A 15,986-nucleotide genomic window follows, 5' to 3' on the forward strand; every position below is an offset into this window, starting at 1 on the left:
TTTGGTGAATGAGAAACAAGAGTCACACACAACATTCTTTTTTATTTATCTTTAGCCTCTTTGCTTTTGTACTGCCCCCCATTCCTGGAATGCCCTGGAGGGGAAAGAGGAAATAAGTATTTATACAGTACCTATTATGTATACCAAATACTGAGCTAAGCACTTTATAAATATTATCTCATTTGATCCTCACAACAACCCTAGGAGATGGATGCTGTTATTATCCTCATTTTACAGCTGAAGAAACTGAGGCAAACACAGGTAAAGTGACTTGCCCACGGTCACAAAGCTGGGAAGCGTCTGATGCCAAATTTGAAGTCAGGTCTTCCTGACTCTGTATCCACTGCACAACCTAGCTACCTCCACTACACCCTTCACCTCCATCTCTTAGATTCCAGACTCAGTTTCTGTAGGATTTTCCAGGTGGGAGGAGGTAAAGCTTACTATTTCTTATAACTGGCTTGCAGTTGCCAGTTTTAAAAACTGCAGGCCCAATTTCTTCTCTCTCTGTTGATCAAAATGATGTTTTGAATGCATTAGCTGCATCCCTTAAATTTTGATATGCTGTCCCATTATCATTTTCAGTGGTGAAATTTTCTATTGCTTCTATAATTTGTTCTTTGAACCAGCAAGTCTTTAAAATTATGTTATTTAGTCTCCAAATACTTTTTAATTCTTTCTTTAAAGGTCCTTACCGAATATGTTTTTTATTGCATTATACAATCAGTATATGATGTTGCATTAAGTATTTCTTCTTTTTTTTTTACATTTTTGGTAAGGTCTTTATGCCCCAATACATGGTCAGTTTTTCTTAAGTTTCCATGTTCAGCTGAAATTCTTTTCTATTACCATTCAGTAATCATCAGAGATCTATAATCATCTCTAGTTTTTCTAAAGTTCTATTCAAGTCCTTAACTTCTTTCTTGTTTATCTTCTAGCTAGATTTATCTAGATCTGAAAGGGGTACATTAAAGTTGCACACTATTAATTTCCCATTTTATCTCTTTATCTTATCTAGATTTATCATAACCTTATTTGAATTCATGACTGCTACTTCTACTTTTTCCAAGTTCAGATGAAGCATAATACATTTTGCTCTAGACCATTTTAACTCTATGCAAATCTTTGTGTTTCAAGTGGATTTCTTGTAAACATATTGTCAGACTCTAAGCTTTCTTATATATTCTGCCACCTCCCTCTGTTTAATGAGGGAGCACATCATATTTATATTCACAGTTACGATTTGTTAATTGTGGATTTCCCTCCATCCTGTCCACCTGTAATTTTTCTTCTCTTTGTACAAATAAGATGGTGATGAAAGAAAGAGCGCTTGCCCGACACTTGTGTTTCCCCTGTTACAGCTGCTTCTTCTTAACCTGCCCCTGATCCAGGTTTTTTACTCTTTCTTTCTTTTTAATCTTCCCTTCACATTCCTCCCTCCAACATTTAAGTTTGTTTTGCTTACAACTATTCCCTTATCAATCCTGCCCTCCTTCTTAGACTCTTCTCTAACTCCTCTTTTGTCCCTGTACCCTCTTGATTCCCTTTTGAATTTAATATATTTTCTAAAGTGATATCTCTATGTGGGTAGGGGTGTGGGAATGGGAAGGGGAGAAGGAAGAGGAGGAGAGGGAGCAATGGTGTTCAACCTATCTTTATCTGATTCAGACAAAAGTAAAAGGGGACACTGAAAAGGAAATGGCAGAAAAAGAATGACTGATCTTAGCTAACAAGCAGGCAGCTCAGTTATAACCTAAAAACGTATCCACACCCAAGTCAAGCAAAATTCTCATTTAGGAAGATCAAGGGTTAAGTATTGCTGGTGAGGTGCCAGAGCTAAATATCTACAGAGGAAATCTGCCTAGCTACCAAAAGGTAACACTGATGACACATCTAAGCAAACTGATAAATAAAGATAGTTTAGAGGTTCTATTGTTTCCTTTGAGGGAATCATTATAGGAACAAAATGATAATACTTCCTTTCTTTTCTAGCTCCTTAAAAATGAACTATAAGAATTAACATACTATTTCATCAAGTACTACACTTGCCATAACCAACCTAGAAGAACGATCTTTTAAATAGCTTTTTAGGTCCTTTGAAATCACAACATCTGGAAATTGAAGTTCCTCAAAGCATGCTTTATTAAGTATGAAAGAATATAATACAAAAAATAATTCAACCCCAAAGTCATAACTCAGTTGTTACCTGTACTCACAACCAATCCCAATTTAATTCGTTTTCTTAAATATCCAAATTATTTCATATAGTTATCTGTAAAATCTTTAAGCATTGACCTCGAATTTTTAATGTATGAAAATTAGTAAGAAGCAAACAAATATATAATTTATCCAAAAATAAAATGGTGAAAACCCTTTGAAAAGGAAAAAAAAACTTTTCTCCTCATCAAATCAAACAGGTTTGGTATGACAGCCAAGACCAAATATGCAACTAACGCTCTTCAAATAATGGGAATATAAGTAAAGTTGGTATAAATTCAATGAAAGAAAAGTGAACCACTTCATTTTATCCAAACAAATGTTTATTTCATCACATAAAATGGACATTTAAATTATACCCAATTCAGAAATGTGCTAACCATTAGTCAAGTAAGATAACACTTTTCAGTTATATTACCATGTGACATCAAAGGCTGTTCTCCTGCAGTTCTGATGTTAAAACTTGTCAGAAGCAAAATAAAATTGCAAAAGCAATAGAGAAAAAAAGATCCATCCAAAAGCACTTTCGAACGTTGTAAAAACTATATAAAGCAAATCTAACATAATTAAAATGCCAAACTGAAAATGGGAAAGTGTCACAAAAGTTTTCCTATTAGAAATAAGGTATTATTCTTGCCTAATATTACAAGCAGCCTGATGCTGAAACTGCACCTACATCTGGAAATAAATCATGACTTAACAGCCGTGCAGCACTATAGCACCCCCAAGATCTGGTCTCTTCTAAAGCATTCAGAGTCAGTCTGAATCCAAGACTAAAAGACTGACCTGAGTGCCCAGGCTAGGAGAAAAGTAAGCTCCCTTGGGCTAATACTCAGTGCACATGAAAAAAAAAACCTAACAAAAATAAATAAAAATCTATGACTTATGAATATAATTTTAATGGGATAATATTCCAGAATTCATCAAAATCTCTTTCCCCTCCCTACTCCCATTTGCAAAAAAAAAAAAACTGCCTTCAAAGAATGTCAATAAATCTGCTAGTCTCAAAATAATAAAAACCACCTGCTCCATGTGTTGGCCAGAACCCTTTCTTTAGATGTATGGTATTCTGAATTACCATAAACAAACATTTTGATTTTTAAGACATAATTAAAAGGAAAAAAGATTCTATTTCCAAAAATTAAAAAAATAAGAGCTAACTATATCAAATTTGCTTCACTAATTAAATTATGATGATCAGAACTGTGTGAAAATATGAAAAACAAAAAGTTATCCCAAAATGGCAGAAGACTGGGGAGAAGGAAGAAGGCCAAAAGAGATATGCTTGCGAGGTGCATGATATCACACTAATTTGTGAAAATGATATGCTTCATTCTTCACAACAAAATGTTTTTGATTTTGTTCTGCATAAAATGGCATTTGATTTGAAAACATGATTCCTAATATTCTAAACACTTTCCATTACGCATGATAGGCACTTCCTATAATAACACCTTCCATGCTACTGACATGTTTGTGCCACGATGGCTTTAACCTCCAAATAATCCCATACCCTCGTTAAGGAAAAGCAGATTACATTTAAATATCTGTCCCTTGGTTTTTATTGCAATAGTAGGACCTTCAGGACTTTGAACACTGAAATTCTCTCACTGGACCACTTCTGACCCTACAACAACTTTCAAGTCCCCATTTTAAAACAATTAAGAGTGACCAAAAATGAAGGTGTTAAAATAGAAGTCGACAGCTTGTGTAGTGTAAGAAAACCATCACCGGGGAGGGGAGGTCTGAATTGGGTTCTCAGAAAGCAATGTGGAGCCAGTATTTTATAGGTGGTACCATGGCTCTTCTGGATAAGAGCACTAGCTAAATGTCAACACAGTCAACTAAAGACAACAACAAGAACAACAAAAGAGAGACACTAAACTTCACAAACAATGCACACTGTGAAAGACAATGGATTGATTAAAGATATTAAGAAACACAACCACACAGTCTCACAGTCTATGGGGAGGGGTGTTGTGTTATTATGTCTGTTAAGAAGTAACTGGACTAACATCTAGGTAACGCACTTTTATGAATTCTTATTGTCAAACTCACCTGATTCATTTTGAATTCCTGTTGTGTTCTGTAAAGATACACACAACAAAGAAACTCCTTTGATTACATGAGTCCTAAAAAGAAAAACAGACAATTGTAATATGGACCTACCTACAAATTTACAGTGATTCAAACCCACACACAGAACACTGCAGAGCTGCTCAAAGAAATATTCATAAAGCAACTCCACACCGAACCAACTTCAATCTAAAACGAGCTCTCCCCATCAGTCAACCTTGCTGTCACCAGCCATAAATACGGATCTCACTAATCCTTCCTCTTTCTACATCACATTCTAAAGCTAAAAGTGGACTTATTAGAAAGGATGCCATCAAGCTTCTGATTGGGGATTTGCATCATTCTTAATAACAATGAGAGAGCAATAACAGCTTTTTTAATATCTAGAAACAAAATTTTAAAACGCTCCTCTTTTTTTTCAATTAACATTAAATTTAATGGAAAGTACTCTGACATTATTTTTGTTTTTCAAGTTCCTAGAGTAAAGCAAGAGGGCATTAGGGCTTTATGGCACCTTATAAGTTTATAAAGCATTTTCACATATGTAGGACCATTGGTTTCAGAGTTGGAAGAGGTCTATAAGATCATCTGGTCCAATATTCATTTTCTAGATGAGGAAACTAAGGCCATGAAAAGCTAAGACTTGTCCACAGTCATGCAGTAGAATGGGCTAGGAAGCAGGCAACCACAAGCCAAGTCTTTCGCCCACTTGTCTAGCATTTTTCATTAGTTTCCCAAAGCAATACTAGATGTTTAGAAACAAGTCAATCTTGCAGTAAATGCAGATGTTTTGATGGAATATACTCTCTAAATTCAACCTCTGATGCAATATTATTTTCTTTTAATTAAATGAAGCTAAATTATCCGCAATAAAAGCATAATTATGTTGATAGTATAATTAATCACAAGCCACAGAATAACATTGCTCACAAAATACATATGGTATATTTCACAATACAAATTAAAATGGCCTATTTTACCACGAGGATTCTTTTCTTCATTTAGTTTGGAAACAATGTTTTCATTTGAAAAATACGACATTTCAAATACAACTTTCATTCTAATATATTAAAAGTTTTGGGCTCATTTGTGTATATGTGTTTACACACACACACATACACACACACATAAAGTATACATACTTATATACACACACAGTGTCTCTGAAGTTTTAGGCAGGGTACATATTTTACTGATACTAATTATTCTATCTCTAAGAAATTGATTGAGAGGGCCTAAAAGAACACCTAAACCAACTTCTTCCTTTTACAAAGGGAAGAACTCAGACCCACAGACAAAATGGCCTGTTAAGTAGCAGTCAGGAATCTAGACCAAATCCTAACTCCAAATCCAGTTTCTTTCACACATTTTCTTTTCTACCCAAGTATGCTTGGGCAAGTCATGCAACCTCTCTGACTTTCAGTTTCCTCACCTATAAAATGAGATGTTTGGCCTAATGTCCTTTAAAGTCCTTTCCAGCTCTAAATCTTCCCTTAACTTAAAGTAGACGGCTGCATAACTTTTGTTTATTTCCCCTACTCGATGTTTCAAATTAAATTAAAATTTAATTATACTATCCTTTGAGAAAGATATTGCGTAGCACACGTCTTCCCAATCCTTTGAGGATAATGGATTTGAACTGATCTACCAACCTGACTTCCCTGGTAACCAACAAACGGCAAGATGGTTGTTGGTCATTTGAACTACAGCCTCCAGTTGTGATAAAGAACAAGGCTAACTGTCACAAAGACTGGAAACTGCGGCCTTGGTCTCATTCATTAGCACTGCGCTCTTAACTAATATGGATATAAAAATGAAGCATGATTTAGATTTTATTTTATAAGTTCGTAGAGTTTATATTTTACTAACACAGAGTTCAAGAATCCCACAGTCATCTCCATGCCACCACAATGCATGTAAAGAAAACGTTAGTGAAGGAAGACAGCATGTAATTTAACAAAAATGAACGTAACCTCTTCAAGACTCAAGTCATTATCATGAACATCAATTAGAATAACATACAGTAACATAGTTACGGTATTCTATGCTACTACAATATATTCAGTTCCTTGCCTTTACATTGAATCCTCTCCCCTACCCCCACACAGGTGCGTAGTTGGGGAGAGTGACCCCCAGCCTACACTCCACACAGGACTCTCCTGTCCCTGCAGAATGCTGAGCGTACATCCTTTCCCCTGTCTCCTGGACATGTCTATTCTTCTGTTATTCTCATCAATCTGCTCTAGGCTCTCTTTATTCCTCTGTTTCTGTCTACTTCACCTCCGCTGCAAAAAGCCAAACAATTGTGTCTTTTTCTTGCCAATGCTGAAGTACTTCTTGGCTTTGGCACTGGCAGAGCTTGGCTTGGGAAACCATCATCATTCTCTGAGAATGTCCGTTTCCTCAGGTTGGCAAACCAGCCAAAAATGACCACCTTCCAGATTCTTTAAGCTCTGCATCATCCTCAGATCTTCTAGAGCAGGGGGTTGGTCATTAAACTTTATGTCACAGACCCCTCTGACTTTCATATATTTATGTACATGTAAGTCGCATCCTAGCCAAAAGTTCTAGATGTGTGATTCTCACTAACAAGGCTACTAACAAGTAGCCTTGACTTCCATTACCCTCCCTCTCTTCAAAATGTTTTCGATACGCAGTTTGCTAAAGGTCTGACACTGCATAAGGTATCATAACACTAGCACTAAAGCGTCTAATGTTCAATTCCTGACAAGCAATATGGAAGACGGACCAGGAGACTGACCTCCTACACATATTGATTATGTGACTCGAGGCAAGTTACTTAATTCTAAGTTGCAAAATAGCTATGCTCTGCACTGGCAGAGAGAGTTTTCCCACTGGGAGTTCCATTTACATAAAGGAAATCACTGGTACAGGTCCCATCCTCAAAGTCAACTTGAAATAACTCGCTGTCAAAATAAATTAAAACCAAGAAAAAGAGGTGGGGTGAGGGAGGATTGTCTAATTAAGACGGGTAGATATATCAGTTGTTTCAGGACAGCTACACAATCAGATTATATCCTTAATCTTGACAAAAGGTAAAGTACAAGTTACAATGCCATACACTTTTCAGGTGGAGCACTTAGATCTTAGATCTATATTCTCATTACTATACACGTGCTTTAAGAGATGCTATTTTAGCAAACACGAGAATTTCACCTATAAATCTTAGGATGTGAGAAACTTTTCATACATACTGAAATCCTAGTAATAGGTATCAAATTTTAATTTTAAAAATGGTAATAAACAAAATTGTAAAGAACCAAGTAGTTTCTACTCTTAATATGGTAGGATGTTGAAAAGCTGTGCTCTCTAGAACCAAGCAGATTAATATTACATTTTTTGTTAAACCAAATTCTGGGCTAAAAACTGTGGATTACACAACATTGTGTCCATGCAGCTCTGGGACATCCAAGTCCACACATCTCTTCAGAAAGGTCTTAGGCCTTTCTCTGATTTACTCCCTCATCAGTCTTTTCAGATACCATTTTTAATTAAGGACAGGCTCTCAAAGAATGACTCTTAATATAACAAAATCCTTGGTTTGCATGTATCACTGACAGACTTTTTTAACACTTTCAGAATTTAAAATTAAATTCAAAATTAAATTTATTAAAAACCTACAAGTACAAGGCAAGAAGCCACTCATGTCACAGTGGAAGAAGTTGGAGTCAGTCAGTAAGCATGTATTAAATGTCTACTATGTGCCAGGCACTGTGCTATGGGTTGGGAATATAAAGTAAGGTAAAAAAGACAGTCCCTGCTGTCAAGGGGCTCCCAGTTTTCCTCTATCTTACTTCCCTTCAACCCCGACCAAGCACTCTTTGATCCAGTGACGCTGGCCTCCCTGCTGTTCCTCCCTCAAGATACTCCGTCACAGACTAATGTGAATTTTCACTGGCTCTCCCCCATGGTTCCAAAGTTCTCCCTCATCTCTTCACTCTGGCTCCCTGGCTTCCTTCAAGTCCCAGCTTAGATCTCATCTTCTAGGAGATGTCCCACCTAATTCCCCATATGCTAGTGCCTTCCCTCTACAAATTATCTCCAATTTATCGCGCATATATTGTTTGTACATAGTTTTTTGTATAATGTGTCCTCCATTTGACTATGAGCTCACGAGAGCCAGGGACAGTCTTTTGCCTTTTTTGTATCCCCAACATCTGGCACAGTGCCTAGAACGCTACAGGCATCTAATAAATGCTTACTGACTGTCTGACTGACTAATGAGGATATCAAGAAAGGCCTGGCAGTGCAGCTATGCTTTGAAGGAAGCCAGATGCACGGAATTCTATTTTTCCCATGAGAACAGCATGAGATACTTTTGTCAAATGTTTTCCAAAGTCTAGGGACTAGACACTGCCACCATTAGTCCCCATATAGTTATCAGGGCATCTTCAGAAATACTACTGCCTGCTTCAACACTAACTGTAATGACCAATTTTGGCCCAGAGAAAGGCTGATGACGTATCATTCTCTCCTCTCTACAGAAAGGTAAAGGACTACAGATGGTGAATGATACGTGCACGCGTGCGTGTGTGTGCGTGTGTGTGTGTGTGTGTGTGTGTGTGTAAATGAATGTGTATATATACATATATATCTGTGTGTTATCAAATGTAGTCACTTGTGTTGGTCAGTTTTGATTATTTTTTTCCTCCAATTTGCAAGGAAGGTTCATTTAACAGAAAGCTGGGAAAGGATTTAAGTAAAAACAAAAAGAAGGCATTAATAAAACTTGTCTTTAAAAAATTACTAGCTAATAGCATGACAGTTGATGATGAAGGCAGAGAACAGAGAACTACCTATACGCTCCAGGTAAATATTCCAATGTCTGAGTCAGCCAAGTGTCAGAGAGCCATCATAAATAACAAACTAGATGGAATAACCTCTGGTGGTCATTCACTGATGGCCAACAGATGAGCAATTGTTTCTACTGTACAGATGCAGAAACTGAAATACATATAAATTATGTGGAAATTCCAGCAGTCTGCAGAGATATGGGGCGAATTACAACCTGAGTTTCAGTTTCCTCTTCTGTAAAGTGAGGCTGTTTTGCTAAAGTCTTCTAGGTCCTAGTTCTAGGTAAACCAGGGATTTGCTAGGTAAAATAGAAAACTTAAGATTTCTAGCCATTTCTGCAGCATAAAAACCCAATTTACCTATGTATCTGTATTTGAAATTACTGTTGTTATCACAAGGGAAATGAAAGAAATTAAAGAAATTAGAGAAATAAATTTCTTAAGCCACTCTAAATTGAGTGTTTTGTAGTTCTATTTCCATCTATTTTCCTTTCTGAAGTGTTTCAGTGATTTTCATTAAAAATTACAATGGTTTGAAAAACGTCCATAGGTACCGACTCACATCTTTTGTAAAATACTTAGCAATCTTTCTTAACCCCTAGTGTTTCTTCACACCTACAATGAAAAAAAGATCACTGCTCCACTTGGAATATTTTCAGATTTCTTACTACATGGCAATGTTCAAATAGAAAGAGAATTCCTAAGTTCCACAAAGATCCATCCCACTTTTTGAGATATCTGTGCCTTCTCAGAGGAGTGAAAACATAGTAACATCTGGCGCTTCTCATAACCTCCATTCTCATTCACCTGACAACTACCTATTCTGACACAACAAACCATTAACAGTCATGTCAAGTGAAATCAACAAGCATTTACTAACTATGTATCAGGCACTGAAGTATTAGAGATACATTACAGTCCCTGCTTTCAATAAGCTCATATTCCAATGGAGGAGACAACATGCAAATAAATAGCTAGGTATCAACAGGTACTATTCAGAATAGATGGAAGTTATCTCAGAAGGCTAGCAGCTAGGGGGCTCAGGAAAGGCCTCCTGCAGAAGGTGGGATCTGAACCGCTGTAAATCAAGAAACCAACAAGCACTTAATCGTTTACTATACACCAGGTGCTGTGCTAAGTGCTAGGATTACAAAGGCAAAAATGAAAACAATCCCTGTCCTCAAAGAGTTTGCTTTCTAAAATGGGAAACAACACGAACACACAAACAAGCAGGTACATGGTGTCTACAAAATGAATACAAGATAGGAAGGATCAGGAAAGGTTTCATGGAGAAGGTGAATCTGGAAGGAAACTAGGGATGATGGGGAAAAGGGTATATTCCAAGCTTGGGGGACACAAAGCCCAGTGACAGAAGATGGATGTTAAAGGATGAGAGTTATGTGTAAGAAGACTGGAATGGCATGATGAGCCTAAGGTGCGATGAGATTTCAAGTGTTTATTCCATTCAACATAAAAACCCTTCACAAACAAAAGTCTAGACCTCCAATAACATCATTTCAAATGTACATAATTTAAATGTTAGGAAAAAGGTAAAATCCAGTCACATGATGAGAATGAATGCTCTCTCAATCTAAACTTTTTAAGAGCTAATATTTAAATATATAGTCCTTACTTTCCTACTTTATCAATATTCCAATGGCTACACAGATTTCCTCCATATGGGTATTCCCCCCACCACTAAAGATCACAACCGCTCCAGTCGTCATAGAGAGTCTTGGCCATGGTTTGGCACAACACTTCGAGAAGATCTACTCAATGAACTAGAGACCATCATCTACTTCTTTCAATATCAGCGAAGGGAAGTACCAGCACAGCAGCTCAGCTGTCTACTTGTTATCCCTCAAACTCAGAAAATTCCAGGCCTCCCTCCTTTCTGTCGTACATGTCTTTAATGATGACTGTAAAGCCATTTATGACACAGAAATTACTGTTGGGAATATGCTGCAGTTTGCGTACTCGAACCATCCCATCCCATCCAATCCAAACTAATGAGCCTTCATTTATAAGTTCCTACTATGTGCAAGCTATTGTCCTAAACACAGAAGATATAAATTCAAAACTGTCCTTGCCCAAAAGGAATTTTCATCCGAAGGGAGGAGGAAAGATACAATAGTTGAGCAAGTACATAGATTTCTCAGGAAGGAATCTAAAGTAATAGTGAAAGGCTTCCTGAAGTTGGTTGTTTCACTTCACTGTCCCCTGGGTCACTTGAAATTCTGATCCTTCTGAGTTTAAGAAGCTCGATGATTCAAACATCTGAAAGAACGCTGGGCAGCTTGGTATCATTCAAAGTTTTGTACAACTTCTCAAAAGAGATCTTGACCAATCTCCTATTCAACTGGGTCCAAACCACTTTCCATCTGTAATGCATGTCCAAGCTACACATAGATATTCAACTAATTCAAGGGTCTGCCCATTCAACGCTGCATCATAATCTGGGCAATCTGCTTTTCCTCCACTTTCTGTTTCCACTGTGAAGAGCTCAGCCACTTTCACGTGGCAATCACTTAACTTCTTCTAGGTTTTGTCAGATTCCAACTCACAAAGCAATTAGCAGAATGTTATCTGAATAGGAGAATTGAGACAACTTCACTATTGATATAGAATCTCTTTTCTATTTACATTGCCAGTATCCCTAAGAATTCCCTGCACAAACTGAGAAGTTTATTCTTAATGTCTTGCTTGACCATGAAAGTCAGTGGACAGCTGAACCAAGTTGCTTCTGGAAGTTTTATCTTCCAAAAAACCTTGTCTTTATTAACAACTACAAAGACATCTTATTCACTGAGAGCCTTTAACATCACATTTTGTTCTGCTCCTTCACAGAACATTAGAACTGTAAGGGTCCTCTTAGAGACCAATCCACTGATTTTTTTCAGACAAGGAAATTGAGAACAAGAGGGGAAGAGGTTTGTTCCAGGTCACCCACCATGTCCCATGTCCAGGCTGCCTTCCTAATGTCAGCCTTAACTTTTCAGAGCTACAAAAAGTGGAGATATCAGCTAATGTGGCAAGATTTAAATCTGATTGAAACAGCCTAATTTTCAAACCCCAAACAGAGCACAGTGGCACAAGCCCACATGAAGCCGCCCTTAGCAAGTTCACACTGGGAAGAATTTTATAATATCCCTATCATACCCAACAGAAAACGAAAAGCTCTTCTAGAAAACCTAGCAAAGAGAGTAAACTATTTTAACTTTGCAGAACTAGAAGGGAAAATGAGGCTGATTAGAACTTTTCTTTTGTTAAAAATGTGAAGGCCATAAACCTATGAAGGCAACAGTCTTCCGATCATATTTATCCTTGCAAATTTTTACAATATATAATTAAAAGACCCAGTCAATTAATATCTAAAGACAATGACCCTTCACCCCCAAAACAAATTAATAAATCAGCATTCAGACTCATCTACTTTATGTTAAAAAAATAAATATAACCTTTTCTTAAATCAAACAGATAGGAAAATTCCATGTGGCTCAAAGCAATTCTAAAAATTATGCTATAAAGAACCAGCTTCAAAATAAAAATAATATAAATTGCTTTGTATCTGTATGTAATATTTCAAATGGCTGCTATTGGAGAACTCCCCTTTAGAAATTTAACCATATTGCCTTTGTGCTTATTTAAAAAAAAAAAGACAGGATGTTATTCACAATTTTGTTATAAACAAAGAACTCACCACTGGCTTTTCCCAGGTGGTCCAACCAAAACACTTGTATTCAAAATTCATTTAAGTAACTGTCATAAAGCAATAAATATAGAATTACTTTGCAAATACTCACTTAACCGAGTGGAACTAGGAACTAACAGAAGTATTGAGCAAAGCTAATATTCTAAAAATGAAGACTATTGAAAAAGTTAAATATCAGCTTCAAAGCATTTTTCATGATTGAAAAATCCAAGGTATCTTTCCTGCCAAAAGCTCAAACTACTTTCAGACAACCTTCAATATCCTAGTAAAACTGAAAGGAGGTATGTATAATCTCTTCAATTTGGGGAGATCAAGGCAGAGGGAAAGAACAGGTTCACAAGTCCTTCATTCTGCTAGTTCTCAGTCAGTGCCTGGGTCACTTGAATTACTGTCATTCTGCAGACTGTAGCACAAAACCACTTTAAAATGCAAGGGTTCACAGTCTGGCTAGTGCATAGAGGGCCAGCCCTAGAGTCAAAGTTCCCAGTCCTGTCTCTGTCCCTACTGGCGGCTGGTAAGCAAGTCTCTCGCCCTCTCAGCATTCAAGAAAAGAGATAATCTCTAAGGAAGATCAGAACTTAGAGAAGCCACTGCTAGGCTTTGGTAAGGGAGCTTCCACACTGAGAGTTCCCTACATATTTAATAAAATTATGGGTGCAGAAAATTTAAAAAAACACTTTAAATTTGCCAAACTATGGGAACTGAGCAAAAGGCAGGTTAATGTCCTCCAACAAGAGATGAATAAGTGTATCTAGTCTAGAGTGTGACCAGCTAAGCAACTTCACTGTCACAAAAGACCTCTCTATACACCATGCAAAAGGTATTCACTATATTTGAAACAAGAACCTATACAACTAACTATAGTCAAATCTCAGCAAACTTAAACATAATTTCCCCGTATTTCACATTACAATTAAGCATACAGACATCATCGGTTGCAATATATATAATTTCATACGTTAAAGCAAATTTTGTCATGATTTTTTTGTAGACTAGCTTTTAGCTACTTAATGTTTATGAAAATATCGGGGACTGTCACCATCAAAAAAGCTTAAGGCAGTCTTATCATAGAGAAGTTCACGCAAACTGTATTTTACTGACTTTCAAACAAGAATCTCACTGAGAACACCGCATATTTCAAGTACGCAGTGCTGAGAAGTGTGTGTATATGTAGATACACACACAAACACACTGCTAAAATGAAAACAAAAACAAAACCCTCAAAGCAACCACACTGAGCATGTGCTGAGATGCTTAGGTATTTGGAATTTTCCACATAAGGGTAATCAGAAATACACTGCTAGAGACACATACACACACAATACTTTCTTTGCTGGAGATACACATGTATCTCCAGCAAAGTATTTTAGTTTCTAAGGAAAGGAACATTTGTTTTTCTGCTGCCTTGTATAAGGACCACAAGTATATTATTCACTAAGCATCTTTTTCAATCAAATCAATTTATTAAACACCTATTATGTGCCAGGCACAGCGCTGAAGAGTGGGAGTTGGGGCAATACAAAGAAAAAGAAATGAAATACTACTTGTCCTCAGGAAGATTACATTCTAATGGGAGGTGGTAGGGGGTGTCCACATATAAGTAAGTGGAAAGTATGGACAACATAAATAAGGTAATTTTTGCTGAGAGTTGTCAGGAAATACCTTACATAGGAAGTGGAGCTTGTGCTGTGCTTTGAAGAAAGAACAAAGATTCTACAAGACAGAAGTGCATATCCTAGGCATGAGGGACAGACTGCATGAAGTCACAGAAGCTGAAGATGGAAATGGCTGGATCAAAGACTACTAAGAGGGGTCATGTGTAATTAAGCCTGGAAAGATAATCAAATTTGATGGTCATGTGGTAATAAGTCAATCAACACTGAGGATACTGATAGGCAAACTTACTTTCCTAAAAATTCTCTGGCTCCAAAATGAAAAAGGGTGGCTCCCAGGGCAAAAATGCCCCCAAAAAGAACAATTTACAAAGTCATAAAATCAAAGAGCATAAAGAGACTTCAAGGGAACATGTAGTTCATGCCCCATCTTCAGAAAGGACTGCATAAACCATAAGTCAGGTAAGAAAATCCTAAAAGGTCTTCAGAAAAAGAACCCTATACAGCTCCCTCACCAATCCAGCCTTAGAGTCAAAACTTCAATCTAACACAAGCAAAATCATAGTGTCATTTTAAAGCTGGAAAAATTCTTGGAGATCCATCCAATCCCCTCTCTTGACAGATGAGGAAACCGAGGACGATAAAAACTTTTTTAAAGAATGTATTCCACAGCTATCAGACTCAGACATAAATATTTTGGGTAATACATGGCATTTGACCATACAATTCTAATTTCTACAAGAGAATGACAGAATGTTACCTCAGATCTTTATATCAAAGCTATAAAAAATGCTTAAGTGGAAAATTCCAAATAGCTAAGCACCTCAGCTCATGCTCAGTTACTTGGAAGGCTCTGTTTTGTTTCCACTTTAGCAGCGTGATGCGCTGTAACAACTGGGTTGAATGTGAAGTCCAGCACCTCAGTCCCAATCTTAGCTGTGCTAATGACTATCTGACCTTGGGCAAGTCACTTCATCCCCACATGCCTGATTTACAAGAGCTCTCCAAGGCCTCCTGTAACTCTAAACTTTCTGATCTTATGGATGCAAAAAAATGACAGCATGCAATTTTCTTTGATAAGAATTAAAAATAGTTTGAATGCAACCCTTACAAACATACACAAACAAGAAGGCAGCAAGTCACAACCTAAATGAGTCAATAACTATAAAGGCTTAAAATAGACTAATATTAGAAAAAAAAACTAACTCAGGAATAAGGCACTTCACCCAACAAAACCATTACTAATCACTGCTATCTGTGTGGTTCTTGTACATGCCTAAAGAAGAATGGTTAACAGCACAACTTGAAACTGAAGGCTATTTATTCCAACTACAATGGCAGAAAATATATGCTTAAATTCTAGAAAACCATCTAAATCTTGTGTATATTAAGGTGTAAAGGAATGCTTTATTTTAAAATTCATAAAGAAACCTGTTTAATCAAACCTTTCATCCCGAGGATCTCTCTCCGCAAGAAGTTCTGAAAAAGCCCTGAAACAGTGGCACATGGTTTAAAAAAACCAAAAAACTAAGCATCTTAGTAAAGCCAACATCA

The 15,986-nt window shown here is 36.9% G+C and overlaps 1 protein-coding gene across 3 annotated transcripts in view; it reads right to left on the minus strand.

Annotated features, from left to right (window-relative positions):
- Nucleotides 1-15,986, minus strand: part of PRDM2 (PR/SET domain 2) — a 200,766-nt gene that overhangs the window by 182,511 nt on the left and 2,269 nt on the right. For all 3 annotated transcript variants that reach the window (XM_020973482.2, XM_020973451.2, XM_020973473.2), the window contains exon 2: nt 4,276-4,349. In XM_020973482.2, the coding sequence (XP_020829141.1) occupies nt 4,276-4,284 (9 nt within the window). In that variant the 5' untranslated portion in view covers nt 4,285-4,349. The remainder of the gene's footprint in view (nt 1-4,275; nt 4,350-15,986) is intronic.

Source organism: Phascolarctos cinereus, unplaced genomic scaffold, assembly GCF_003287225.1.
Source record: "Phascolarctos cinereus isolate Bilbo 61053 unplaced genomic scaffold, phaCin_HiC Scaffold_726;HRSCAF=1367, whole genome shotgun sequence".
In the NCBI taxonomy this organism is placed as follows: domain Eukaryota; kingdom Metazoa; phylum Chordata; class Mammalia; order Diprotodontia; family Phascolarctidae; genus Phascolarctos; species Phascolarctos cinereus.